The sequence below is a fragment of the Ornithorhynchus anatinus genome, chromosome 19 (assembly GCF_004115215.2).
Source record: "Ornithorhynchus anatinus isolate Pmale09 chromosome 19, mOrnAna1.pri.v4, whole genome shotgun sequence".
Classification (NCBI taxonomy): domain Eukaryota; kingdom Metazoa; phylum Chordata; class Mammalia; order Monotremata; family Ornithorhynchidae; genus Ornithorhynchus; species Ornithorhynchus anatinus.
In genome coordinates, this window is record NC_041746.1 from 6,634,423 (window position 1) to 6,662,064 (window position 27,642).

The window sequence follows — 27,642 nt, forward strand, 5'->3', positions numbered from 1 at the left end:
GGCATCCAGTTCCCCACCACCTTGGGCTCCTGCCTCTGAATTTCACCTCCTGGTTGTGGTGCCATATTCACCGGGATCTAGGAAGGGAACGCATTGGTTCTGGAGTAAGCGATGGGGGGATCTCCCCAGGAGCAACAGTCCAGGTTTAGGCAAACTTGGCACAGTTCCACAAGATGGCACGTACAACATCACATTTGACCCACTGTCTAATATTCCCAAGTGCCATCAGTGGCCACTCAACTGGCAGGAATGAAAAAGGGCAAGAGATACTGCCTAAACCACTGCCATGGTAATCGATTCCTTTACCCAGGTTCTTGGGCCTGAGACCAAAGCTCATCCAATGCTCTTGATGGAAGACTCTTTTATAAGATTTACATAGCTTGGCAAAGATCTACTCCCAGTTCTCGAGGAACTTCACACCCTCTACAACATTTTCCCTTTAGAGAGAGCCAATATTACAAAAAGTTTTTTGGAGAATGAGCACTTCACATCTGTTAGGCCCAAGTTGAAAACAAGATGAGGGTCCTTCTGGAGGTTTGTGTTTGATTTTTAAGAACCAACACACCAACCTCTAGTTAACCTTGAAAAATAAAAGGGAGAAAGAAAATTGGTATCAAAGTTCATTTCATTAATAGCATGTGAAATATCAAAGGCAAACTAACTGCATTTGGAGAACAGAAAAATTAGCTGTAAACAAAGCTATACAGATCCCACATGCAATTACAATTAAAAATGGATTTGGTTGTGGCTGAACTCGAGGTCGGACTATGCCCAGAATTTTTTTTTTTTAAGACACAATCAATGAGTATACAATGAGGCTTTCAAAGAATCAGAACCATTCTTTGTTTAAAGATTGTCGATTCTGCAAATATTCTGAAAGAGGTAGTTAAAGATCTTTACAGTCAGTGCAGACTTAGGGTAGATACAGATATGGAAATACTAAATTAAATCAGCACTTTTGTAAAATGCAAAATCATTCACCAGTGAAAAGGCAAGACTGGAGTCAATTCAAATAGTGGGGCAGGGGGGCAGGGCAGGGATACTGTTAGAGTCAAAAAGAAAGTAATTCTTGTACTTTAAAACTTCATGTAAAAAGTAACCTACATCATGGTCTGATCTAGACGTGTTTCTACAAGACTCTGTTTTTAACCTTAATTTCTGAAAAGACTCAAGATTTTTCACTGTTTACTCTACCCTGTTTTACCGTCGATTGTTCCCCGAATCCCTCTTCCCTCCTCTCTGCCACCTCCCGTGAAAGCATTTTCACATTTGTTCAGCATCTTATGCTTGCAAGTTACTCCATTAGATAGTATATACCCCCGGGGCACGCCTTTTACTTCCATCGTTTATCTCCCAAGCGCTTAGTTTGATGCTCTGCACACACTAGTTGTTGAATAAATATCACTGCCTGGGCTGTGGTGGTTAGATCTTTGTGGAAGCTTCTAGGTCCACAGATCCAAAGAGTTACTTCTCCTGATGCATCCAAATAAATTTTAGCTATTATTTTATATTCTATTATTTCCCCATCCCTAACCTATTTTGAGGTCTGACTTCCCCTGCAGACAGTAAGCTGCTTTGTGGGCAGGGATCGCATCTGCCAACTCGGTCGCACTGGACAACCCCAAACGCTTAGAAGAGTGGTCTACACTCGGTAGGCGCTCAATAAATACCACCGATGGATTGATTATTTTCATCTTCAAGACGATGAAGACTTGAGGATGAGGATTTCCTTTTCATACAGAGCGCGAAAGCCATAAAACAGGAGCTGTCTCCAATCCCTCCCTCTCCATCCCTTCCTCCCCCAACCCCCAGGGGCTCCTTGAACAATGGAAGACACGGCTAAAAGGAATTCATGAGAAGGAAGTGGGCAGGGCCGGGGGAGAGAGGGAAAAGCCACTTTATATCATCAATGCCAGTTGATATTCAAGTTATAGAGAAGGAACGTGTCGCTATCTTACGGCGCGACGGGATGTCAGGGCCGGCGGTCGGCACCTCACTGGCTGCGCGTATGCAGGCTCGCGTTGAGTTGAGCCTCTAGAGCCATCTGATCGAAGGAAAGGCTGTGTAGGGCTCTGACCCCGTCTCTCATCTGCAGAGACGCCTTGGCGATCTTTCTCGATTCCTCGACCATGGCCCCTTTCTCCCTGGAGATCTGGTCCATCTTCCGCTCCTTCCTTCGGATGGCCGCTCGGACTCCCTCCAGGTGGCATTTCTCCTCCTCCTCGGCCATCTGCTTCAGTAAACAGTGGTTCTTCTCCCTTATGCCGTTAACCTCCTTGACCCTCTGGGCCCGGTCCCGGATGTTCTTCTGCAGGACCCTGGAGGCCTGCTGGATCTTCTGGTCCTTCATCTCCACCAGCAACCTGTTGCGCAGCTGCTTCTGCCCTTCCGTCTCCTCGGCCCGGGCCTTGGCCAGCCGCTGCTGCGCCTCCTCCTTGACGGCCTTATCTCGGATTTCTCGGTGCCTCTCCTGCAGCAGGTGCTGATGGATCTCCTCGGCCCGCTGGAACCTCCGCTCCAGGGACAGCTTCTTCAGGGAGGCCTCGGCCTGGACCTGCATCTCCAACTGGGCGCGGCGGGCCCGGTGGCTCACCAGGGCGGCGCGGTTGACCTCCTGGATCTTCTTCTTGCCTTCCGTCTCGGTCTGCGACCTCTTCCGACGGGCCAGCGCCAGCTTCTCCTCGGCGGCCAGGCCCTTCCGCTCGCGGAGGTCTCGGTCCTGCCCCTCTTTCTCCCCGAGCAGCAGCCGCTGGGCGCTCCTGCGGCGGTCGGCCCGCCCCTTGGCCCCCTCCAGCTTCTGCTTGCGGCCTTCCTCCTGCTCCCTCGCCAGCCGCCTCCACCGGCCCTCGCGCCGGGCCAGGTCCTCGGCCCTGCCGTCCCGCAGGTCCCGCTCCTCGTGGCGGAGCCGGTCCCGCCGCTCGTCCCGGTCCCGCCGCCAGCGCTGACCGCTCTGGGCCACCTGCTGCCGCAGCTGCTGCTGCCGACGGGCCCGGGCCCGCCGGTCGAGGCGCTCGGCCTCCTCCCGGGCCTCGGCCGCCCGCAGCTGCAGCTCCCGCAGCTCCCGCTCCCGCTCGTGCCGGGCCAGCATCAGGGCCACGATCTTCCTGTCCCGCGGCGACACCGGGGTCTGCGGGGCCTCCTGGTCCGAGCCCGGGCCTCGTCGCCCGGCCCGTGCGGCCCGGCAGACCGAGGCCCGGCCTCGGTCCCGCCGGCCCTGGCCGGCGGCCTCCTTCCGCTCCTCCGGGTCGTCGTCGTCGTCGTCGTCGTCGTCGTCGTCGTCGTCGTCCCCCGAGGCCCGTCCGTCCTGCCCCGCCGCCCCGGGGACGTGGTCCCCCAGCAGCGCGGCCGGGGGCGACCTTCCTTGGCGGGGAGGGGACCTCCTGGACGGCGGCCTGGGCTCGGCGGGGGTGTAGCTCCTGGGCAGCGGGCGGGCCCCGGCCTCGCCGTCCGTCTCCGGCCTCCAGCCGCGGGGCAGCTGCCTCCTGCGGGGCCCGCCGCCCACCTCGGTCAGGCTGCGGCTCTCCCGCGGCGACCCCGGCGGCGACCCCGGCGGTGACCCCGGCCGGCGGGGGCGGGGGCGGGGGCGGGGGCCGGGGCCGGGCCGGCGCGGCTCGGGGGCGCCCCCTGGCGCCGGGCCGCGTCCGTCCGGCGAGGGCTGGGCGGCGGGGCTGGAGGGGCGCCCCCTGCCGGGGGGCTGGCTTCCGCACAGGTCCAGGTAGGCCAGCCGGGCGAGGCGGGCCGCCCGCTCCATCCCTCCGGCGGGGCGGCTCCGACCCCTCGCCCCGCACTCGCTGCCCTCGGCCGGGCCCCGCGGACCCCAACAGCAGTCCAGCCGCCCCCCGAGCCCGTCCTGGCGCACTGCCGGCCCGCCCGCTCCCGTCGGGGCTCTGTTGACCTCGGCCTACGTCACAGCGGGCCTGCAGACCTCACCGGCCCCGGGGGAGGGCGGGGGACCCCTCCCGCCCCCCCCCGCCGGCTAATTCATCCAACCTTATAGCCAGCAGCCCCAGTTATTCCTGCTGGTGCTCGGGACACGAGGACTGTCCGTCTCCCCCGTTTCGACTGGGAGCTCGTTACTGGGCAGGGGTGGTCTCTGTTCCCGAATTGTGCATTCCAACCGCTTACTACAGTGCTCTGCGCATAGTAAGCGCTCAATAAATACCACTGAATGAAGGAAGGAAGGAAGGAAGGAAGGCGCAGAGCACTCTACTAAGCGCTTGGAATGCACAGTTCGGCAACGGATAGAGACCCACCCTGCCCACTAACGAGCTCCCGGTCTAATCGGGGGAGACAGACAGACCTTGGGTCCTGACCACCACCAGGAAGAATTGGGGCATTGGCTCTAAGAGTTTAATAGGTAACGGGCACCGTCCCCTCAGGTGGGACCCCCTCAATCGCTCGATAATAATAAAGATTATGGTATTTCTTAAGGGCTTACTTTGGGCCGGGCACTGTACTAAGCGCAGGAAGAGGTTCGAGCAACTCCGAGTTGTACAAAGTCTCTGTCCCACGTGGGGTTGACAGTCTCCATCCCCCTTGTACACATTCATTCATTCAGAGGTACTTATTGAGTGCTCACTGTGTGCAGAGCACTGTACTAAGCGCTTGGAATGCAAATTCGGCAACCGATAGAGACCGCCCCTGCCCAGTAACGGGCCCCCGGTTTAATCGGGGAGACACACAGACCTTGGGTCCTGACCACCACCAGGAAGAACCGGGGCATTGGCTCTAAGAGCTTAATAGGTAACGGGCACCGTCCCCTCAGGTTAGACCCCCTCAATCGCTCGATAATAATAATGATTGTGGTATTCCTTAAGCGCCTACTATGTGCTGGGCACTGTACCAAGCGCTAGGGGAGGTACGAGCAAATCCGGGTTGGACAGAGGGGGACAGTCTCAATCCCCATTTTACAGTTTCATTCATTCTGTGGTATTTATTGAGTGCTTACTATGAGCAGAGCACTGTACTAAGAGCTTGGAATGCACAATTCGGGAACAGAGACCACCCCTGCCCAATAACGAGCTCACAGTCTAAACGGGGGAGACAGCCCTTGTGTTCTGACCACCAGCAGGAATAACTGGGGCACTGGCTATAAGAGCTTAATAACCCAACTAGAGATATCCTCCCACACAGGGCTCACGGTCTAAGGAGGAGGGAGAATATACATCCCTGTCTTTACAGATGAGGCCCAAAAAAGTCAAGTGATTTGCCCAAGGTCCAGCGGCAGGCAAGTGGCAGAGCTGGGATTAGGACCCAGGCCCCCTAATTCTCAGACATACTCAGGGTCTTTCCACTAGACCCCGCTGCTTTCTTGAGGGATCCCTTCAGCTTTTCCAGGGCCAGTCTCCGCCTTAGAAATAATCCACTTGAGTGGTGAATGTCAGTTGGGGCGATTGAGGCCAATTTTAGTGGGGAAACCCAAAGACTTGTGATGTAGTTAATTCTCTGTCTGCACTTTCAACTGGAATGAAGCAGAAGCCAAGCTTTCTTTCTGGTGAGAAACATTATGCCGCCCACTACGTTATTTTAAAACAGGTTCATGCCCCCAGGTGCATAGCAGGAGGAAGTCTGCTGGTACCAAAACACAAAGGATTCAAGTCTTGGCAGTTCTGTGAAGGCATCTGAGCCAATCGATGATATTTATTGAGCAATACCCGTGCATAGAGCACTGTGCTTGGGAGAGTGCAAATGATAGAGTTGGGAGATACGATCCCTGCCTTCAGGGAGCTTACAGTCTAGAGGGGGAGACAGACATTAAAATAGGAAAAAGGCAGAACATAATTAGCTTGTATCTACCCCGGCACTTAGTACAGTGCCTGAGACATAGTAAGCACTTAACCAGTACCATAAAAAAAGTGCTGTTGGGCTGGGGGTGGGGTATCAAGTGCTGAAGTTGTACAACAATCCATCAGTCAGTGGTATTTATTAAGAGTTTACTGAGCGCACAGCGTGGTACTAAGCATGTGGGAGTGTACAAAATAATAGGATCCCTGGCTTCATGGAGCTTGCAGTACAGTCAGTATTGCCCGCAACGCTGATGCCATCTGTGGCCAGGCTGAGTGCAGTAAAAGCACTTTACTTCTTTCGTAGCCTGAACTTAGGGAAGAGCACTCCTAGAGAGGCAGCGCTGAGAAGCTGAGAAGCAGCATGGCTCAGTGGAAAGAGCATGGGCTTTGGAGTCAGAGGTCATGGGTTCGAATTCCGGATCAGCCACTTGTCAGCTGTGTGACTTTGGGCAAGTCACTTAACTTCTCAGTGCCTCAGTCACCTCATCTGTAAAATGGGAATTAAGACTGTGAGCCCCACGTGGTACAACCTGATTCCCCTGTGTCTACCCCAGCGCTTAGAACAGTGCTCGGCACATAGTAAGCGCTTAACAAATACCAACATTATTAGGAGGGAGACCAGACTGATGGACCTGGGCTGGGACTGGGCCTCAGACAGGCCCCTCCTGATGTGTGGCTGTCGTTGTTCTGGTCTAAATATAAATATGGGCAAATTTCTTAGATTTATAGGATCCTAGACTGGGGAGGGGCCTCAAGAGATGATCTGGTCCAGCTCCTAGGAAGATGAATAATTAAACCAACTATTCTTTTTCTAACGATCTCCAGGGATGGACAATCTGCAGCCTCCTTTGGAAATCTCTTTTGTGTTTTATCACCTTGATAGACAAGAGTACTCATGTCCTGCTTTATTTTAAGAACGTTTCCACTTCTTCAAGCTTCAGTAACTATGGAGAACAACAGCCAGCAGCCTCATAAAAATCTTTTTATCCTTGAAGACCCCTTGGCTTTCTTTTCTGTAGGATAAATAATCCGAATTCCTTTGAACTTTCCTCATAGAATCTATTTTTCAAACTTTAATCATTTTTTTACCACTTTTCCTAAACCCTCTCTGGTTTCTCAATATCCTTTGAAAAATATGATGATTAAACTTAGACCCAGTACTCTAATAAGGTCCGACTGGTGCTGCTGCTATTAATGGAGTGTCCTGTCAGGAACCAGAAGCGGTGTGGGATAATGGATAGAACGCGGGCCTGGGAGTCCTTCTGACCTGGGTTGTAATCCTGGCTCTGCCACTTATCTGCTGTGTGACCTTAGGGCAAACCACTTAACTTCTCTGTGCCTCAGTTACTTCATCTTTAAAATAGGAATTAAGACTGTGAGCCCCAGGAGGTATATGGACTGTGTCCAATCTGATTAGTTTGTATCTATCCCAGTGCTTAGTTCACTGCCTGACAAATAGCAAGTACTTAACAAATACCCCACAAAAAATAAATAAATAAAAATAACAGCCGAGACTTTAGGATCAAGTTCCTGGGCAGAGGAATAGTAGTTAGACGTATTCATAGAGCCACACTGTCCTAAGGCCTAGCTGGGCACTTAATGCAAGCATTTAGCTTACTCTTTTTTTTTTCCACCCTAAGGCATGTACTAGGATGTTCAAAAAAATCAGTAAGGAATTGACCCAACACACTCACTGAAAACACTTCCGCTCCTGTAAACGGACAGGTTTGAACTGGAAGAACCCTTTTAATTGAAGACATACTGCCTAGGGGGTTCCCTGATTGACTATGTGGCTACATCTTCAAATAATTACCTTTAGAAGACCCTGTAAATGCTCATTTTTTAACCTGAATCTATAGCGGATCCCTCAGTTCAAGCACTCATCCTAGTCTACCTTGACTACTGGCATCAGCCTCCTCTCTGCCTCTTGACTCTCCCCACTCCAATCCATACTTCACTCTGCTGCCTGGCTGAGTTTTCTAAACAAACACATTCAATCTACATTTCCCCACTCCTCAAGAACTTCCAGTGGTTGTCCATCTACCTCTGCATCAAAAAGAAACTCCTTATCATTGGCTTTTAAGCATTCAATCACCTTGCTCCCTCCTATTTTAACTTGCTGATTTTTTATGAGCACACTCATTTTGCCCCTCCAATGCTCACCTACTTACTAAACCTCAATCTTGTCTATCTCTCCGTCGAACCCTCACCCACATCCTGCCTCTGGCCTGGAACCCTCTCCCCCCTTCACATCCAACAGGTCATCATTCTCCCCACCTTCAAAGTCTTATTAAAATCATTTCTCCTCCAAGAGACCTTCCATGACCAAGCTCTCAATTTCCCTTTCTCCCTCTTGCCTCACTTTGTACTTGAATTTGTATTCCATAATCATTCCACCCTCAGTCCCACCACACATGTATATATCCATTATTTATTTTGTCTGACTCCCCCTCTAAACTGTAACTCCTTTGGCTAGCCAGATGTGTGCTACCTCTGTTACAGTGCAGTACAGTGAAGCAGCGTGGCTCAGTGGAAAGAGCACGGGCTTTGGAGTCAGAGGTCATGAGTTCAAATCCCAGCTCCGCCACTTGTCAGCTGTGTGACTGTGGGCAAATCACTTAACTTCTCTGTGCCTCAGTTACCTCATCTGTAAAATGGGGATTAAGACTGTGAGCCCCACGTGGGACAACCTGATTCCCTTGTGTCTACCCCAGCACTTAGAACAGTGCTCTGCACGTAGTAAGCGCTTAACAAATACCAACATTATTATTATTATTATTATTATTATTATTATTCTCCCAAGCTCTTCGTTCAGTGCTCTGCACACAATAGGTGCTCAGTAAATATGATTGATTCAATTTGTGGCAACAGACGAAAAGGCCAACAAAATGTTTGGTACCATCAGGAAGAGCATGGAAAAGAAAACAGAAGGTATAATTTTGCCAAGACATAAAACCGTGATATGCCCTCAACTGGAATTGCAATTCTAGTAGCTCCATCTTAGAAAGAACATAATAGATCTTAAGAAAGTACTGAGAAGAGTAAGCAGGATGATTTAGGGGGATGAAGTAACTTCCATACAAGAACAGATAGAAAAGATGTAGGCTAAATCTTAGCAGAAAGAAAAGCTTAGCATAAGGTCTGGGAATCAGGAGAACCAGTTTCTAGCCCTGGCTCAGCCACTGACCTGCTGTCTGATATTGGCGCTTAACCTTCTCATGCCTCAGTTTCCTCAATTATAAAATTGTGACATGGTACCCACTCTTCTTCCTTTTGAGGCTGTGAGTTCCCTGTGGAACAAGGAACATACCCAATGTGATTCTGTTGTATCTATCCCAGTGATTAGCACAGTGTTTCTAGGGAGTGTTTAATGAATACCATGATGAAGTAATGATAACCTATGATAAAAGGGAGCAGGATTAAACAGTACAAAATTACCAAGGACACTCAATAAATACTGTTATGATGACTGCTAGATATTTAGAAGGAATGATAGGAGAAAGTGAAACTGTGGAAATTTCTCTGTGTTTGCCAGTGGTGGGAAGGTGTGAGCCTCAAGCAACACGATCACACTTGGGGATCGGGATTGGCCATTAGGTACTGAATGATGACTTCCTCATCATTAGGAAGTCAAGGAGCTCCCTGGTCTTCTCAGCATCCTGTCCTGATGGTTAGAAACAGATTTATTGAGCTAGCTAGACTGACCTAGTAATGGCATTTCTAATGTTCTTTATTACTACTTGTGATAAGAACATAAGGGAGAAGTTAGGGACAAGTCAGAAGTTCAGCTGCCCCATATTTCCCTCTGGCAAAAGACAAAAAGTGCCTCGTCTTATAAACCAATAGACAAATGTCCAAATCTCAGTCTGGCTCTAGAAAGAAAAGATGAGGGAATCTCAATTCACAGAGGAATTTTCTGCCTGCCGAGGACACTTCAAATTCTTGGACATGTTGCCCAGAGTCCCTGGCTAGACCTGTGGGGAGGAGCTAGAAGTAGTCCAACCGTAACCCCTTTCTTAATGATGGTGTTTACTAAGGCCTTACTAAGAGCCAAACACTGGGTTAGATCCACGATAATCGGTCCTGGTGCAGACCCTGCCCCACAGGGAGTTCTCAGTTTGAGGGAAGGTGAGCAGATATTTTATCTCTGTTTTACAAATGAGGAAACTGAGGCACAGAGATTAAATGATCTGTCCCAGTACATAAAGCAGACAAGTAGTGAAGCTGAGACTAAAACCCAGGTCTTCCTCACCATTTTTCTTCGAAGGGTTGCACTGCAGTCAGATAATATGCCTGAAAATATACTTAGAGACATTTTTCAACTTCATCTTCAGAGATGCAAACTTGCTACTCCTGTTTTCTTCCTCTGCCAAAAAAGGGCAAACATCAAGGACACTGAATGAAAGTCTTCCGTTAAGGGAGTGCTTAGGAGCAAACATTCAGCATACATACCTTTTAACAAAAAATAAAATGATATGTCAGGGAATACAAAAGTTATTGTTTCCATAGTAACAGTCATTCACCTACATTGCATACCCAGTATGTGTGTGAGAAATAGCCTATCCCAAAAGTGTCTAATTATAACTGAAAAATACTGTCTGGACAAGTTAAAATTGTCATGAGAGATTAGATGTTTCCATTTTCAAATTTTTATGTGTTTGCACTTGAAACCTTACTGCATTAAAGTAATAGGTTTCTTAAAACGGAGACTGGGGCACAGAAATACTTCTGTATAGAGCTGGAACAAAGTTCATCTCTAGTAGAAGAACAGAGCTATTTATTAAATATTATACATATTATATTAAACAGTTATTCCATTCTGTTTTGAAACTTTAGGTCCCGAGTTTTCTGGGAAAGCTTGGAAACTCAGGGTTATCCTTTTAGAATTCCTATAATTTTGAGTTATTTTCATGAAAAAAATAACTTTAAAATGCTTTAAAAATGCTTTAAAAATGGCATGTGTCTTTTTATTCCCTCAATGAAACTGGGTATTTTTCAGCCTCTCTAGGCTGAAAACATAAAGAGGCTGGGTGTATTTGGCTCGTACTTTAAAAATGATTGTCTCTCAACTGAAACTAAGCATGGAATTTTGCAGTTCCAGAGAATGATTGCTTGAAAAGTACAAGCGAGGCAAGATGGGGATGTCATAGAAGTCTGTTTGTCGGCTTAACTACAGTGTTGAGGCTGTGAACGTTGAAATGTGTCGTGTATTATATAATCCCTTGCAGATATTATCAGAGGGGTTGGGTGGGATCAGCCTACTTGAATTCCATTCTTGGCATACAACCAACTTGGCTGAAAGTAGCAGTTTGTCATTCTAGGTGAAGACATTCCACTCATCTCTCTACTGGGTCCCCTTTACTCCCTCATTCCTAATGCCCCCTGTTTCTCTCCTCCCTCCTCCAGTGCCACTCACACATTGGCAACTCCTCCTGTAGTGGTCACTGCTGCCCATCTTGTGTTCCAGCAGCATGCAGATGCCCGTAGCCTGCACCTTAAAGACAGTAGTAGTGATGATTGTATTTGACTCTCTTCAGAGTGCAATGCACTGTATTAAGCACAGGAGAAAGAACCACAGAGACCTGACATGTTCCCTCCCCACAAGGAGCTTACACTCTAATGGGACATCAGACATAAAAATATTTGTCAATAATGGAATCACAATAAATATATGAGAATGTGCATTTATTTAGAAGTGTTGAAGATGGGTAATGATAGATACCTATGTTCTGCATCCCCCTCCCACTCCATGAGGACAGGGGGCCAGATCTGCTTTAGACTTAGGCGAGGGGTAGAAGGTGTAAGTAGTTGGCAGGTGGGCAGTGAGAGTAAGTGGAAGACTCTGGAAAAGTTTCAAGTTAATAAAGGTTAAGGAGAATGGAACGAGTTAAAAGGAAAAGTGGCTGGAAGCATTCTCACCACAGATTTTAAAGGTGCATGAGATGGTACAAAAATAATCATGTAGTTAAGGGAATCCTGAGCATTAAAAAATCATAAAACAACAGTTTTCCCACTATCTAGTGGATGATAGGTTGGGTGGTGTGTTGAAAGTGAGGATGAAAGAAACATGGTTCGTTAGTGGACAGTATGCTAGAGGAGGCATAGTTCTGGAATAAAAACTGAGAAAAGCTAAATGAGGGGGTCCTTTTTTAAGACAATCTCACTAAAAGTGCAAAAGTTTTTAGGGGTCTTAATTTTACAGAGATGCGGTATTAGGCACTGAAGATGTATTAAAAAAAACAAGGCTTAGAGAGACAGAAATTTAAGCAAAAAATAAATGACTAGAAAAGTTTTTCACCAACTAGGTAACTTTAGTTAAAGAACACATACTTAATCAGACTGTATTCGTTTTTTTCTAATGATATAACCAACATTAAGCAAATTGAAGTTTATTATAGGAAGCAGACAATAGCTTCAAAGGATGAAAGGCAGAAAGCAGTTTTTATGAACTCACTGAAACTGTGGCAGCAAATCAGTGGTATTTATTGAACACTTAGTAAGTGCAGAGCACTGTACTAAAGCTTGGAAGAGTACAATATAACAGAATTACAGAGGGTTTGGGTGGGATCAGCCTATTTGAATTGCATTCTTGGGATACAACTGACTTCTCTGAAAGTAGAAGTTAGTCATACTAGGTGAAGACATTTTGCTGATCTCTCTACTGGGTGCCCCATACCCCCTCATTTCTAATTCCCCCTGCTTCTCTCCTCCCTCCTTCATAAGGAGCTGCCCTGCCCAGAAGGAGCTTACAGTCTAGAGCCAATGCATGTAACTGACCATACAATCAAAACGCCCATCAGCACGGAAGCAGTCAGTGCTCACAAAAACACAGTTTCCCTGCACAAGTATAGATAAGAGCAGGATTCCTAAGTAGCTGTTGTAGGGTGAATTTAAGGGGGGGGGCACACCTAAGCCAGGAGGGAAGAATAAACATAGAAGGTCTAAACTGTAAACTCCTTGTGGATAGGGAATGTGTCTACCAACTCTGTTACATTGTACTCTCCCAAGTGCTTAGTACAGTGCTCTGCACACAGTAAATGCGCAATAAATATCACTGATTGACTGACTGAAGACATAGCATGGCAATCACAAACAATGTGATAGAGCAGCGGTGGATTGCTTTGGAGACCGCTGCAGCAGCAGAGAGGTCAACCGAAGAAAGGTTAAGGTTGCTCTCCTTGAACAAAAATTGGATTACCAAGAGGCAGGCTACAAAACAGAGACAGTCCCAGCATAGGACAAACCTATTAACACCGTAAAAAATCTATCCTCAAGTTTCAAACAATGTGGCAAAGTAGGTTGGTCCTGTACCGTTCATTTCAGCTACATTTTTACAGATGGATAGAATCTCATCATCTTTAAAAATGAAGCATATATGTATATATCAAAATAGATTTAAATGTGAAGGGGCTATTACTAAATATGCCTTATAACACTTATTTAACTTTCTTGGAACAAGATAAAAGTACTAAGGATTTAATGTTAATGAAAATGCATCCAGTGAATAAGCAAATAAAAAGACAGAATATTCTCTTGTTGGATTTTGTTTTAAATATCTTAAATTTTACACACTGCAGTTATTTTGAAAATATAGCACTGGGCACTTGGGCTGAGATTCATAGTTGCAGTTATTTGTGCAATCACATGGCGTTGGAGGTAAATTAATTTGATTGTATTTATTGAGCACTTACTGTGTCCAAAGCCCAGTACAAAGCACTTGGGAGAGAACAATATAACATTTAATGTGAGAACAAGTGAGTTGAAGAGGGAACAAGCCCCAAGGGTGTGACAGCAGGGGTAACAATGAATCTGTTTCTGTGCAAGAAACTCTAAGGGAGCTGGCAGTCAAGGAGTGGTTTGTCAGAACTGGTGCTGAATGGAGAGTTCTGACTTTCAGGCCCATCCATTCTAAATTGGCACCAAAGACTCCCTCAAGTCACTCGTAGAAGCACAGTGTGGCTGGACCAGATGAGCTCTAAGCAGTTCTTCCTAGTCTCACCGATGGGCCTGAGAGTCAGAAGGACTTGGGTTCTAATCCTGGGTATGCCACGTATGTGCTGTGTGACCTTGGTCAAGTCACCTAATTTCTCTGTTCCTGTTACCTCTTCTGTAAAATGGGGATAAGAACGGGAGCCCCATGTGAGACAGAAACTGTGTCCAACCTGATTAACTTGTACCAACCCCAGGGCTTAGAACAGTGTTTGGCGCATAGTAAGCGCTTAACAAGCACCATAATTATTATTACTAAATATTATAATTACCACCGATGCCTAGACACCTCTCCAATGGTGTGCCAAACGTTCAGGCCGGGGTGGACCACATGGGGCCGAGAGAGCAAACACACAACCTCAAGTGGCTCACAACTGGGAAGTGATTTCAGCACCGGATAGAAACTGGTTCCAATCTTTCAACTGGTTGTACAAAGAAGGAGTTTTAAGTGTAATTAAAGCCCCTCCCTGGAGGTCCTGAGAAGCAGTGTGGCCTTGCAGGGGGTGAGCCCAGGGTCAGGATTCAAGAGACTCGGATTCTAATTCCAGCTCTGTCCCTGGCCTGCTGCGTGACCTTGTTCGGGTCACTTCACTATTCTGTGCCTCATTTTCCCCGTCGGAAAAATGGGGATCAAACACCTAGTGGTCTTCCTACTTGGATCGTGGGGCCCTCGTGTGATTATGAGCACGTGGCGAAGACCATCGTTGTTCACTTTCGGGGCTGGAGGTCCATACCCCACACCGCCGAGAAACCCGAGCGAGGGGACCGGGACTATAGGAAAGGCTGGGAGGGCAATAATAATAATAATGTTGGTATTTGTCAAGCGCTTCCTATGTGCCAAGCCCTGTTCTAAGAGCTGGGGGGTGGATGCAAGGTGATCGGGTTGTCCCACGTGGGGCTCCCAGTCTCCATCCCCATTTTCCAGATGAGGTCACTGAGGCAAGGAGAAGTTAATAACAATAATAATGATGTTGGTATTTGTTAAGCGCTTCTTATTTGCCAAGCCCCGTTCTAAGCGCTGGGGGGGAAACAAGGTGATCAGGTTGTCCCACGTGGGGCTCGAGTCTCCATTCCCATTTTCCAGATGAGGTCACTGAGGCGCAGAGAAGTTAATAATAATGTTGGTATTCGTTAAGCGCTTCCTATGTGCCAAGCCCTGTTCTAAGCGCTGGGGGGGGGGGTGGATACAAGGTGATCAGGTTGTCCCACGTGGGGGTCCCAGTCTCCATCCCCATTTTCCAGATGAGGTCACTGAGGCATAGAGAAGTTAATAATAATGTTGATATTCGTTAAGCGCTTCCTATGTGCCAAGCCCTGTTCTAAATTCTGGGGGGAGATACAAGGTGATCAGGTGGTCCCACGTGGGGCTCCCAGTCTCCATCCCCATTTTCCAGATGAGGTCACCGAGGCCCAGAGAAGGGAAGCGACTTTGCCCCAGGTCGCGCCCAGACGACGAGCGGCGGCAGCGGCGGCGGGATTAGAACCCACGACCGGCGACTCCCCGGCCGGGCCTCCTGCGGCCCACCTGTGGCTCGGCTAAACAGCCGGGCGGCGCGCGACACGCACCCCCTCCCCCGGCTCGTGCCCGCACAGGTGCAGCCGCGCGCGCGCGCGCGCTCGCTCGCGCTCTCTCTCTCGGCCGGTCCCGGCGGGAGCCCCGCGCGCATGCGCGCGGCCGGGCTCCCCCTTTCCATCGGGCCGCCGCGCGCGCACGCGCGCTCCCGCCTGCAGGTAGGGGGGAAGCACGAGCGCCCCCTCCGGCCCCCCGCCCTCCCCCCCCCCGTCGCCCTTCCACCGCGCGCGGGCGCGCGCGCTCTGCGGGGCTGCCGTTCGTTCCTCCGGCGGCCGGCGCGGGGGAGAGGCGGGCACCGGGGGCCCCCGCTCCCGCACCTCTCCGCTGCTCCCGCTCCCGCCGACACTTTGGTCTTGCTCACGCAGCGGCAGAGGTCGTGCCCAGATGCGGGTGAGAGCGGAGCGGGAGGCGGCTGCACGCCTGAGACCCACAGGTAAGGCGGCGAAGGAGAAGAAGGCATTCCACCCGGGAAGCGGCGGCGTGCGGGTGGAGCCCTCCCTTCCCCTGAGAGCTCACCTCCTCCGGGAGGCCTTCCCAGACTGAGCCCTCCCTTCCCCTGGTCAAAGCCCTACTGAGAGCTCACCTCCTCCGGGAGGTCTTCCCTGAGTGAACCCTCTCTTCTCCAAAGCCCTACTGAGAGCTCACCACCTCCGGGAGGCCTTCCCAGACTGAGCCCCCCTTCCCCTCTTCAAAGCCCTACTGAGAACTCACCACCTCCTGGAGGCCTTCCTTTCCCCTCTTCAAAGCCCTACTGAGAACGCACCTCCTCCAGGAGGCCTTCCCAGGCTGAGCCCTCCCTTCCCCTCTTCAAAGCCCTACTGAGAGCTCACTTCCTCCAGGAGGCCTTCCCAGACTGAGCTCTCCCTCCCCCCAACCCTCCCAACCCTCTGCTCTTTTCCCTTCCCCCCCCCTCAGCACTGTGCTCATTCGTGTATATTATTCATTACCCTATTTATTTTGTTAATGCGGTGTACCTCCCCTTGATTCTATTTATCGTGATAATGTTGCCTTGTTTTTGTTTCGTTCTGTTTGACTCTGCCGTCTGTCTCCCCCAATTAGACTGTGGGCCCGTCTAATTGCACATTCCAAGCGCTTAGTACAGTGCTCTGCACATAGTAAGCGCTCAATAAATACGACTGAATGAATGAATCAATGAGCGGAGGAGGAGAGTAAAAGGGGGGGGGCGGGTTGGGTTTTTTTTTTTCCCCTGTGCCGGACTGACAGCCGGCAAGGCTCGTGGAGGTTGTGCAATAGAGCACTCCTGATCCCGTGGAAAAGCCGCTAAGTAGCTGCGGGAATCCAACGCCGCGCCGGTTCCTCTCTTGGAGTGGAATTTGGAAGAGGCCTAGGGAGAAAAAAAGTGTCCTGGCATCCGTGAGACCCCACGCCGGCTTCACACTTTCACGTCATGGGGGCAACTGCGGGGCCTGGGCAGATCAGGTTCGCATCGAACCGCTGCCCTTCCACCTCCAGCCTGGGGTTTCTGCAAAAAAACCAAAACGAAAAAAAAAAACGTTCCGGGGAGACTCGCAGGCGAGTGACGCTTATTAAATAATGAGGCTCCAGGGGGTGACTGGAAAGGGACCAGGCAAGGGGGAGCTCACATCCACCAAACTCTCTTCCCCTCTTCAAAGCCCTACTGAGAGCTCACCTCCTTCAGGAGGCCCTCCCAGATTGGGAACCCCTTTCCCTCTGTTCCCCCTCCCCCCCCCACCCTCTGCTCTTCCTTCTTCCCCTCCCCTCAGCTCTGTGCTCATTTGTATATATTATTTATTACCCTATTTATTTTGATAATGAGGTGTACATCTCCTTGATTCCATTTATCTTGATGATGTTGTATTGTTTTTGTTTTGTTCTGTTTTGCTTTACTCTCTCCCCAGTTTAGACTGTGAGCCCATCATTGGGCAGGGATTGTCTCTATCTCTTGCCGAATTGTCCGTTCCAAGCGCTTAGTACAGTGCTCTGCACATAGCAAGCGGTCAATAAATACCATTGAATGAATGAATGATGACTGGGGAGGTGGGTATAGAGGTGCCCAGTGCCTGTGTGAAGGAAACCCGAGAGTTCTAGAGGACCGTCGTATTGTGTCCCTTGTTGCAGACTCTTGCAACCTGGATGCCCTCTGTGGATAAAAGATGTATCATGGAATGAACCCAAACAGCAGAGGTTCGTTTCTGGAGCAGCAGCAGCAGCAGCAGCAGCAGCAACAACAACAACATCAGTCGTCCTCAAGACTCTTCACAGTAGCCTTGTGGTTTCAGCTGGTGCTCTGTTTCGGGCCTGCCCAGCTAACCGGTGGTGAGTGACTTTCTCAAATGATGTTGGAATAGAGGTGGGGTAAGAGATTAGGTCTCAGAAAGTCAAGAAGGGGGTTGTAGCTTTGAAAGAGTGCTTCCTGCCATTCCTTGACCCTCCACCTTTCCCTTCCACACAGAAGAATTAAAGTGACTTTTGCTTGTTCCCTCACTTCAGTTAGTCAGTGGAATTTATCGAGCGCTTACTGTGTGCAAAGCACTCTATTAAGCACTTTGGAGAGTGTCATACAGTTCTGTTGGAAGACATGATCCCTGTCCACAAGGATCTTACAGTCTAGAGGGGGAGACAAATTAAAATGAATTAAAGATAGAAGAAATGGGAGCTCCCCCTCAAACATACCCTTCTATAGAAAATGTGTTCCAACCCATAATTATTGATAGATCACTTTAACTCGCCAACGTACATCACTTAAACACATACACAGAAAACCAGATTGCCATCATCCCATAACCTGCCCCTCAAATCTTTCCCTGTCTCTGCTCTCCCCACAATTCTTTCAGTAATAATTTAAGGAACATACTGTAGTTGCTTTAGCAAAGAGAAGCAAGTTGTGGGTCGGTCAATGCGCCCTCCTGTAGATTACTGTTGTTGATCCCCAGACCTCAACAGAAGGGGATATAGTCTTTCCGTGGTGGAGACACTGGGCAAAAGTTGAACCACAGGGGAAACAACATGGAGAAGAGAGCATAAATGCTTCCTAAAATAGAATTCCCTTGCCTGAAAATCACCCCTGATCCAAGGTAGATTTCCTTTGCATTTTTTAGGCCTTTTCAGATATTTATATTCGGATATATTTATAAATTTTCTGGCTCTGATTTAGGTCTCAGTGACAGAAAAAGTGTTCAGTGTAAAAGAAAGTACTCTTGAGGGAAGAAGAAGTTAGTTGGATTAAAATGGATCTCCTGAGTGGGATTCTAATATAAGGCATATTTAGTACTTGGGGGGAACAAATAAAATCTCTGTTGGTTGTCTCAGTTGAGGAGGGAAGAAGGAGCTGCTGTCAGAGTTTGATTCTCAAAGTTCCCCAGAGTCCATCATGATTTTCTATCCCTAAATTTCTCTAAGGTCTTTCCGATCTTAGCTTTAAATAATGAAAACAAATGGTATCCTGATCTCAGGTACTGTTATTCTACTAATAAATTTCAATTGGAAAAAAATCAAGGGAAAGGCCAATTATTTTTCTATTTTCCTCTAACTTTAACAGCTTTTGAGAATTCCAAGGGGAGGATAGAATACCTGGTTAAAGTACCCGATTTGCTTGTATCTACCCAAGTGCTTAGTACAGTGCCTGGCACATAGTAAGTGCTTAACAAATGCCATAATAATAATAGTTATTATTGTTATTAAAATATTGCTCCTAAGGGGAACAGAAAATAACAAATGAGGCTTTGTGTGGAAGATTTAGTTATTTCGTTTGGGATCTTGAACTGCATTCTTCTTAGCAAGGCATATGTCATGCTGTGCATATCTTTGTCTGGGTTCTGTCTGACTCCCACAGAAGTTACATTGATTTCTAGGTCATGCTGTTTCACTGCTAATCAATATTAGCTATTATCTACCCTCTTTTGGGTGAGGAACTTTACAAGGAATGCTTCTTCTGGTGCTTTTATTTTTCACAAAAGTGGTTCTTGAATACAGGGTTGGAATAGACTGTTGAGTAGGCTGAGCATCAAGGAGTGGAACATGGAAATTACTAAGTCTCTTCAAGTGGGTCAATCTGCTGGAGAGCCAGAAGCTCATCTTTAGTTCAAGGCACCCAGGAAGATTGGTTGTAAGTTCCTATGAGAGTGTAAGCATCTTGAAGGCAGAGGTTGTGTCTTTTGCTCCTGTCTTCTTCACCCAAGTGCCTAGTTCAGTGCTTTTCACATGTTGGCGTTCACTGAAGACTCTTGATGGATTGATTGGTTTGGGGGATGGATGGCCTTTCTCCTGTTCCTTCACCTATTTCCATGCCCATCGTAGCTTCCTCCTCAGATTTTTCCTCTTTGATTTCCCCTTCTTTCCTCAACTGCATCTTAGTTATCCTATCTCAAGCTTTCTTGGGAGAGATTCATTCAATAGGTATATATTTTAAAGGAGGTTTTGGAGAAGAAACACTTGTCAATTACCATGGCAGTAATATTGAATATGTTCCGTTCTCCCATCATGTGTGTTTTCATTGTAAGTTTTGGCCAAGACATTGTTAGGAATTAGGGAACATTTGTCCAACAGCAAGGGTCTGTTTGGAGACAGTATGCAGGGGTATTGGGAAAAAAAGGCTTGTTTGCCCACCTGTGATGCGGGAATGGGAAAGTTCTACCTGTGCCAGTTTTCTTGTATGTTGGGTTTTGCCAGAACATACCCCTCACACTGTAGGAGATCTGGGCATAGAGCAAATTGGGATTTAAGGTTCCAACGGAAGGTTGAAACCTGGCTCCTATACTAACTCTGGACCCCATACGTCCCTGTGAAAAAGGTAAGGAATGGAGTAGTAACCACTGCTCAAATTGTGACCTAGTAAAACAGAGTGTGGATGGCCCCATGAGAGAGAGAGAGAAGGAGGGGCTATTTTATGCCCACCCCATGCTTTGGTTTTCTCTTCATTATGCTGTCACAGAGGCTCTGGGCAAGATGGGACCTAAGCAGACAACTTCATTAGTTTCTTTTCTTCCCTTATTACTCTGGTTTTGAGCACAAAGAAGACCCTTTAGGAGCCTTTTGTGGGGTCCCTGATTTTGTTATTATGCCACTGGAAAAGAGTACCCCCATTTCTGTCATAGCACTCTCTTGAAGAGTCTTTTTATGGGAAAATTACATTAGCTGGGTTGATTGGGTGTCACTGGGTTAAGAGGTAGATGGTTCAAAGATACCACTATGACTGACTTTTTTATATTCCATTTCTTATAATACTGTTATGTCTACCATTTGAATGTTTTACACCTCTCACTGCTATTTCAAAGTATTAAATATAAAATTGCAAAAACATAAACACAGAATCCTCTACAGTACAGTAAATAATCTTAATAATCCTAATAATCACACCTTGACCAGTGCCACATACATGAGTGCATCCATTTCTTCTTTCTGCTTATGCCGACTTGAGGATTCTGTTGTATCTAGAACAGAATGGTGTTGTGGGAAGAAAATACCCTAATTCTTCTCTCTAGTCATGTCCAGATCGTGTAATGAAAATACCCTTGTGATAGAACTGACTGTATGAGATTTCTCCATTTTCTCCTCAAGGAACTGGGTGGACTAAGGAAAGAAGTTTAAGTAACAGGCGCAAGGGGATGTAAGAGCCAAGAATAGAGCCATTTCCCGTTCCCTAGTCTCTACCAATGCAGCCTCCGTGTTCTAAGGAAGGATTTGAGGGAACATGGTATGAGGATCTTCTGCTGGCCTCAGTATTTCTGATGTCATGTTGTTCGGTTTCAAAACCTGAGGGACCAAAACAGAAAGCATTATGGGCCTGAAAAATTCTGTTTCAGAGTCCAGTGTTGTGAGCAGACAAGCTTTCTTTTCTCATCAATCAAAACAAGTCTATTACTCAGGCCCTGAATTGTGAATTTGGGGTTTTCATTTTTGATGAGTTCTAGTGGAAGTACCCTAGCCATGGTGGCTAATAAGAGAAAGACAAGTGCCCCCCCCAAAAGTACTGTAGCAAAAGACTGAACCAGAAAGGAAGTCAGTGAGGAAGAAGTTCAGAGAGGAGACCTTGTTCTCTCCATATGCTGTGCGAAACTACAGATGCAATTCTGTGAGCCTAAGAACTTTGATCATGGTGAATTTTTGCATATGTGCCCATGTGTAGCTCTCTGGTTGCAGTCCCTTTCCAGTGAAGGAAACGTATGAGAGGGGAAGCTAGTTCTGGATCAGCATCGTTTTAAGAAGCACTTATTACAGTGCTCCGTACACAGTAGACACTCAAAAAATACTGTTGATGGATGGATAGTCCTGAATCCTCAAAAGAGGCGGTTCTTCCAGGGTTGGCATTTCCCCTTTGTTTTCATACGAGTGGCCACTGCCCTTTCCTGATTGACCACCCCAGGAAACCACTCTGTGCTGAGTGGGCCCAGCTCTCTGCGAAAGAGTTCATCGATACTTCCAAAAGTTTGTGAATCGGCCCTCCAAGATTGGAAGACGATGCTGCCGTCGGGGAGGCATTATTCAGTGTGATCAAATACCATTCCGTGAACGACAATCCTTTCCACAGCGTGTGCAGGTAGTGGTTGCCTCTTGCTGTCCTATTGCGTCTGGTTGCCCAAGGGGTTGCCCGTGACCGGCAACTGTTTTCTGAGGTCTTTTCCTCATCAGGAAGATTCGGTACTCAGCTGCAAGCTCCATTTCTGGCTAGTTTATCTGCAACTAGTGCTAGCTTTCTTAAGGTATGAGCTTGTGCTTAGAAACTTGATGCTTTGCAAGTGGAGGGAAGATGGTTTGCATGTGAACTGGAATTTAAAATGCACTTTAAAATAACTTAATTTAGAGTCTGGAAATTGCTTTATTAATTTTAAACAAGGTAAGATGAGAATACTTGGCAAGAAAAACAAAAAGGGCAGAAGCAGAGAGAGAAACAGATTAGAAGAAGGGCTTAGACATCGTTACAGCATTCGGAAGCATGTGTCAGTGAACACATACAAACGAAGATCCTTGGACAAAAGGGAGAAGTACAATGAGTCCAAACCATAATTACTTTAAGGTTATCATCTGGAAAATTCAGCCTCTTAATCCTGAAGATGGGGAAGAGAAATGAAGTTAGAAAAAGATGGCTCAACCTGGTGACACATTCTTCTGTTTGGGATTGAGTCGTTTTAGGTCCTTGTAAATCACTGGTGTGGGAGTAGAACGGAGCTCTGAGAATTGTGACAGACAGTGTGTTCCATTTTTGTAGGGCAGCAAGGGAGGGTCTGCTCTCCTTTGGGCAGCTTCCAATTGAAATATGTCAGGTGAACTGAATGCATTGGAGAAACACACAAAGAGAAAGAAAATATCCACTTTGGATCAATTTCATTTTGTGACAAATCTGCCTTGAATACTCTGGAGTCAGATGGTTTCCAAATCCAGTTCTCCAGGATATAAACTACATTCTCCGAGTTCTGCAAACCCTTCAATTCAGGGAAATCTAGCAGATCTCAGAGAGGAAACAAACAAATCTGTGATTTCATACAGAAATTTACTATGGTATATATAGAGTGCCAAATGGTCTGTGGTGAGTGAAAGTGATGTTAAATCAAATACTAAGTCAGTGTTTTCTTTTTTTCATTCAATTCATTCAATCGTATTTATTGAGTGCTTACTGTGTGCAGAGCATTGTCAACCTTCCAATTAAGTTAGAAATGTTTTGAAGACTATTTCATTATATGTTGGGTCTTAAATTCAACCAAAGGACTTTGACATCAATTATCTCATTTTAACTACACAGCAACCCTATTGGGTAGGGAGAGGCACATTTTTATTACGCCATGTTATGGCTGAGGAAACTGAGGTCCAGAGAGGTTAAGTGATTTGACCGAGATCACATGGCAGGCCAGAAGCAGTGCAGGGACTAGAACCCTGGTTTCCCGATTCCCAGCCTATTGCACTCTCCACCGGATAATGCTCTTTGACACAGTTGTGGTGGATAATATGTATCCCCCAACGTATGCCTGCACTCAGTCATATCCTCTCCCCCAGATATAGTGCTTCGGCTTGAAAAAAGCTCTATTACTCCATCATCTTTCCCATCATCTTGGTGAGCCTCTCACTTGTCTTCTTCCCATCCTTATCTTTTTCTTTAGCCGATATTCGTCATCTCTCTCCTCCCCGCCTTTTTTGGTGGGGCCTATTTGGATGGGATGACCAGTGGTGTTGGAAAATTAATCAGGGAATGCTTCCTGGTGGAGATGGGGTTTCAGAAGAGTTTTACCCTTGGGCAGGGCTGAGGTGGTGGTGGTAGTATTTATTTAACACCCACTTGGTGCAGTGAACTGAACTAAATGCTTGGGAAGTGCAGAATAACTTAAGTGGTAAGTCCTCTGCCCATGTCCCCTGCCCATGAGGAGCTTACATTCTAACTGCGGATACAAACATGTTTACAACTAGAGTGGGCTAAATAAATAGAGTGGACAGATATTTGTGAGTGCTAAGGTGCCACTGAGTTCAGAAATGTGGTCTGGCCCATTTGAAGGGGAACAGAATTCCAGGCTGGAGGTGGGGCATGAACAAAGGGTCAGGGTTGATGTTGAAAGCCAGATACAGTAAAGTTAGTGTGGGAAGAATGAGCAGAGTGGGATGGGTGTAATGGGTCAAGAGAGCACATATATGAGAGAGAGTGAGAACGCTAATAGAGAAGCTCAGGAGTTTCTATTTTGTGACCTAAATAAAGGAAGACCTACCGTTTTGGGTGTTTTCTTGAACCTTGGATTGTACCTGAAGACTGGGAAGAGAAAAATCTTAAATTGGGGAATGTCTCTGGGGTAAGGGAAGAATTTTGATTTCCTGTCAGATTCCCGCTGTGTCCCGTGAAAAACATGGTTAGCAATGATTTGTGCACAGGATAATCCGCTTGACACTGTTCACACTCTGCTTTGTTACACCGTATCTGCCCCTTATTTAATCAATCAATGGTGTTTATTAAACTCTTACTCCTGGCAGAGCTCTGTACTACGCTCTTGGGAGACTATGGTACAACAGAGTTGGCAGGCTTGTTCCTTGCCCACAACGAGCTGACAGCCTAGAGGTGAGCATCTTGTATGTTTCATCTGTAATTTCAGCACTCTTTGATCACCTGAGCTCAGCTCTTTCTCGAGTAGACTCTTCTTTGTGTTAGATTCTGCAAAATCTGGTGGTGTTCTGTATGAGCCGGCTGGGTCAAGTGCTCTGCTCGGAATGAAGAGACCATCAATGAATGCCATTGGTTGATTGACTGGTAAACATCAACTGCAAATTAAAGAGGATCCTACCATGTTTGTTTCCTCTTGAGCATTAAACAGATATTCAAACTCTAGTGAATACTGGCCACTTGAGTCAGGTATGCAGCCTCTTAGGAAAGGTCAGCCAGGCTCATCTTCCTCTGGAGCCTTGGGGAGAGAGAAGGTGCACTCAGGCAGGCCAATTGCTTGGAAAAACATGGCAATAAAATGAGATGGATGAGACAGTGTTTTGGAAGTAAAAGCCCTCTCTAAAAGCATGTCAGCATTATTCTCTCAAGACAGTTTGTTATTTCGCATATTGCCTGTGGCCCTTCCCTCATCGTTTTTGAGGATCATCTAGATTTTGAATGTGGGGTAATCCAGTGTTTCCTCTTCCCCCACTCCCTTCTGCAGCACCCTGACTTGCTCCCTTTGCTCTTCCCACAGCACTTATGTACATTCCTGTAATTTGTAGTTTGTAATCTAATGGGCAGGCAAGAGAGGCACCCAGATTCAGCATCAAGCTCTACATGTTACATGAATAGAAAATGTCTGCATAAGTTTCACAAAAGTGGTTTTTGGGTTGTTCAAGTGTTATTGAGCTCTGGTCAGACCCCTTCTGAAAAGTCAGAGTTACACCGTTGGTATAGCACAGGCAGTTTGCCCCTTTTCACCCTAAACTCCATCAGCCCATCTTGTTTATTTCATCTGTAATCATCATCCATTGCTTCTCTGAGCCCGGCTCTTTCTCGAGCAGGCTGTTGTTTGTGTTGTGTTGATGTGTTATGTGGTGTTAGAATTCTGTAGAGGGCCTATCTTGTTTGGGGGAGAGAGAATAAATAGAAATCAGATGAGGTTTGATCTTAGGTCCGGACCCTCAAGGAACTTTCGAAATATGTTTTCCCAGACCAAAGATATCGATCGGAAATGGGAGTTGGCATGTGGCATTTTGGATTTTATTACCCTTTGGCACAAGAGCCAAATAAAATGAAAGCTTAGAGCAGTTGGCACCCAAAGAGTCATGTTCTTTTTGCCACCCACAGTGTGACCTGTAACATGGTTACATCCTGTTGTATGCGGTACAGTGTGATGATGTCATGGTGCTGTGATTTTGCTTCAGAGCAATAGCTGATATTTCCCAGATGCGATGGGAAAGAGGAGGGGAGAGGGGAGACAAAGGGTGGCAGAGGGATAGGAGGGGAGAGGAGAAGAGAGGAGAGGAAAGGAGAACAAAGGAGGGGAAAGTAAGAAAAAAGAAGGGAGGGGCAGTTCGATGGGTCAGCACTGGCAGTGACTCCTGGTGCCCCCAGATTTGGCGATCTGGATCCATGGCCTTCTGGAGGTCGGTACCCACCCTGGACAGGTTACCTCTTCCTGACCAACTTTCTTTTCCCCCTTCTGTTCTTTGGTAGCGATGGACTGAAGGGAGGCCAGCGGCCCCTGCCATTGCTCCTAGGTAGGCTGCGGAACTGTGCGTAATAGTGGCACAACTTGTAGGGTGTTCGGCAGGGGCTCCTCTCATCCTGTGGTCCTGCTCAAGGGCCATTTTAGCACCAAGAAGAGCCATATGTGACAGCCACAGTGAGCCAAAGGTTGTTAGATGTATTGGATGGTAAACTCCTTGGCTTCAGGGAACAGACCCAGTGATTCTACCACTACTTTTCCAAGCTTTTAATGCAGTACTCAGTTCTTGTTCTACCACTTCTCTTGGGAATGTTCAAGTGGATGTGCCCTGATTGATAAAATTATGGAATGAGAAATAGGACTGGCTCTGAGCCAAATTGAGGGGCATTTAGAGAAACCCACAACTGGGGCTGCGCTGCCGGTTGTTTTGTTTTGGATGAGTCAAAAAGGACTCCCCACATTTACTCCTCCTGGCACATATGCAAGCATGAAGGGTGAAACCCACCTCCTGGGTGCTGACATCACGCCTTCGGGGCTTCACAGGCTGAGTCCTCTGCCCTAAGCCGCTGGAGCCTAAGGATGCCCGAGTGGCGGAGAGCAAGGAGGTGACCAGGCAGCTTTTTTAAGCATAGCAAGTGGCAGCTGTGAGTGTCGTCACAGCATGAGGAAACCGCTCAGGAAATTCTGCCACAGCTTTGCTATTTTTAAGTTGTCTGCTATGCGCCGGCGGAGAGAGACAGCCTCTCTCCTGGTGCTGAATCATGTTCCAGTTTGCCAGTTGAAGCAGGGCCAATGGTTGTGATGAAATCGAGCAGGCATCCTTTGTGGGCAGGAGTCCTTCAGGTGGGAGCAGAGTCGGGGGGTGGGGGTCAAACCAGGGACTGGCTAGGGTGCTTCTGGACCCCCACAACAGAACCCACAGGCCACTTTAACCTTTTTTTTTTTTGGATACCATTGAATGAATATGATTTCCATAAAGGATGCCACTGCATTTATAAAACTTGCTTTGGAAAGATGGGGACTAGCCCACCTCTTGAGTCCCGAGGTCCCTTTCAATTTTATGATACTGTAGTTTTGGGACAACGATTGTGGCTCTTGCCCACTGGACATGGTGGTGTGAGTGTTTCACAGTCATCACAACTATTTTGTTTTTAGCAAAGGCCGTCCCGGAATGGCTTTTGTTTTTAACCTTTCTTTAGAGGGTTTGTTTTTTGTTTTTTTTTAAAAAAAAAGCCCAACAGAACCTATCTAGGATTTGGCAGCATTGGACATTCTTTCATTCAGTTGTATTTAGTGAACGCTTACTGTGTGCAGAGCACTGTAGTAAGTGCTTGGGAGAGTACAATACAAAAATAAACAGACACATTCCCTGCCCACAATGAGCTTGCAGTCTAGAGTGGGGAGACAGATATTAATATAAATTGCAAATCTGTACATAAATGCTGTGGGGCTGGAAGAGGGGAAGAACAAAGGGAACAAGTCAGGACAATGCAAAAGGGAGTTGGAGAAGGGGAAAGCGGGGGCTTAGTCAGGGAAGGCATCCTGGAGGAGATTGCATATATTGTATTGACTTAATCTTAGACCCTAACTAGAAATTGCAGCTTGGCTGGGGGAGTAAAATCTGAAATTAGGAATTTCAGATCCTAGGAGCTGTGTTGGTGTGTCCCACTGTGAACTAGTAGTTTTTGTTTTTGTTTTTTTTTAA

General features: G+C 47.3%; 2 protein-coding genes across 5 annotated transcripts in view; one reads left to right on the forward strand and one right to left on the reverse strand.

Moving 5' to 3' along the window:
* Window positions 1-1,879: 1,879 nt before the first annotated feature.
* CCDC185 (coiled-coil domain containing 185) lies at window positions 1,880-3,571 on the reverse strand (the record flags this gene model as incomplete). The annotated part of the gene is made up of 1 exon (XM_001512250.5): window positions 1,880-3,571. A coding segment is annotated over one exon (1,578 nt), but the record flags the coding sequence as incomplete, so codon positions are not given.
* Window positions 3,572-15,593: 12,022 nt separating this feature from the next.
* SUSD4 (sushi domain containing 4) overlaps window positions 15,594-27,642 on the forward strand; it is a 59,648-nt gene continuing 47,599 nt past the window's right edge. The window contains exons 1-2 of one of the 4 annotated variants that reach the window (XM_029046998.2): window positions 15,594-15,781; window positions 17,449-17,646. In XM_029046998.2, the coding sequence (XP_028902831.1) occupies window positions 17,484-17,646 (163 nt within the window). In that variant the 5' untranslated portion in view covers window positions 15,594-15,781; window positions 17,449-17,483. The remainder of the gene's footprint in view (window positions 15,782-17,448; window positions 17,647-27,642) is intronic. The other 3 variants (XM_029046996.2, XM_029046997.2, XM_007672386.4) reach the window with 3 other exon arrangements.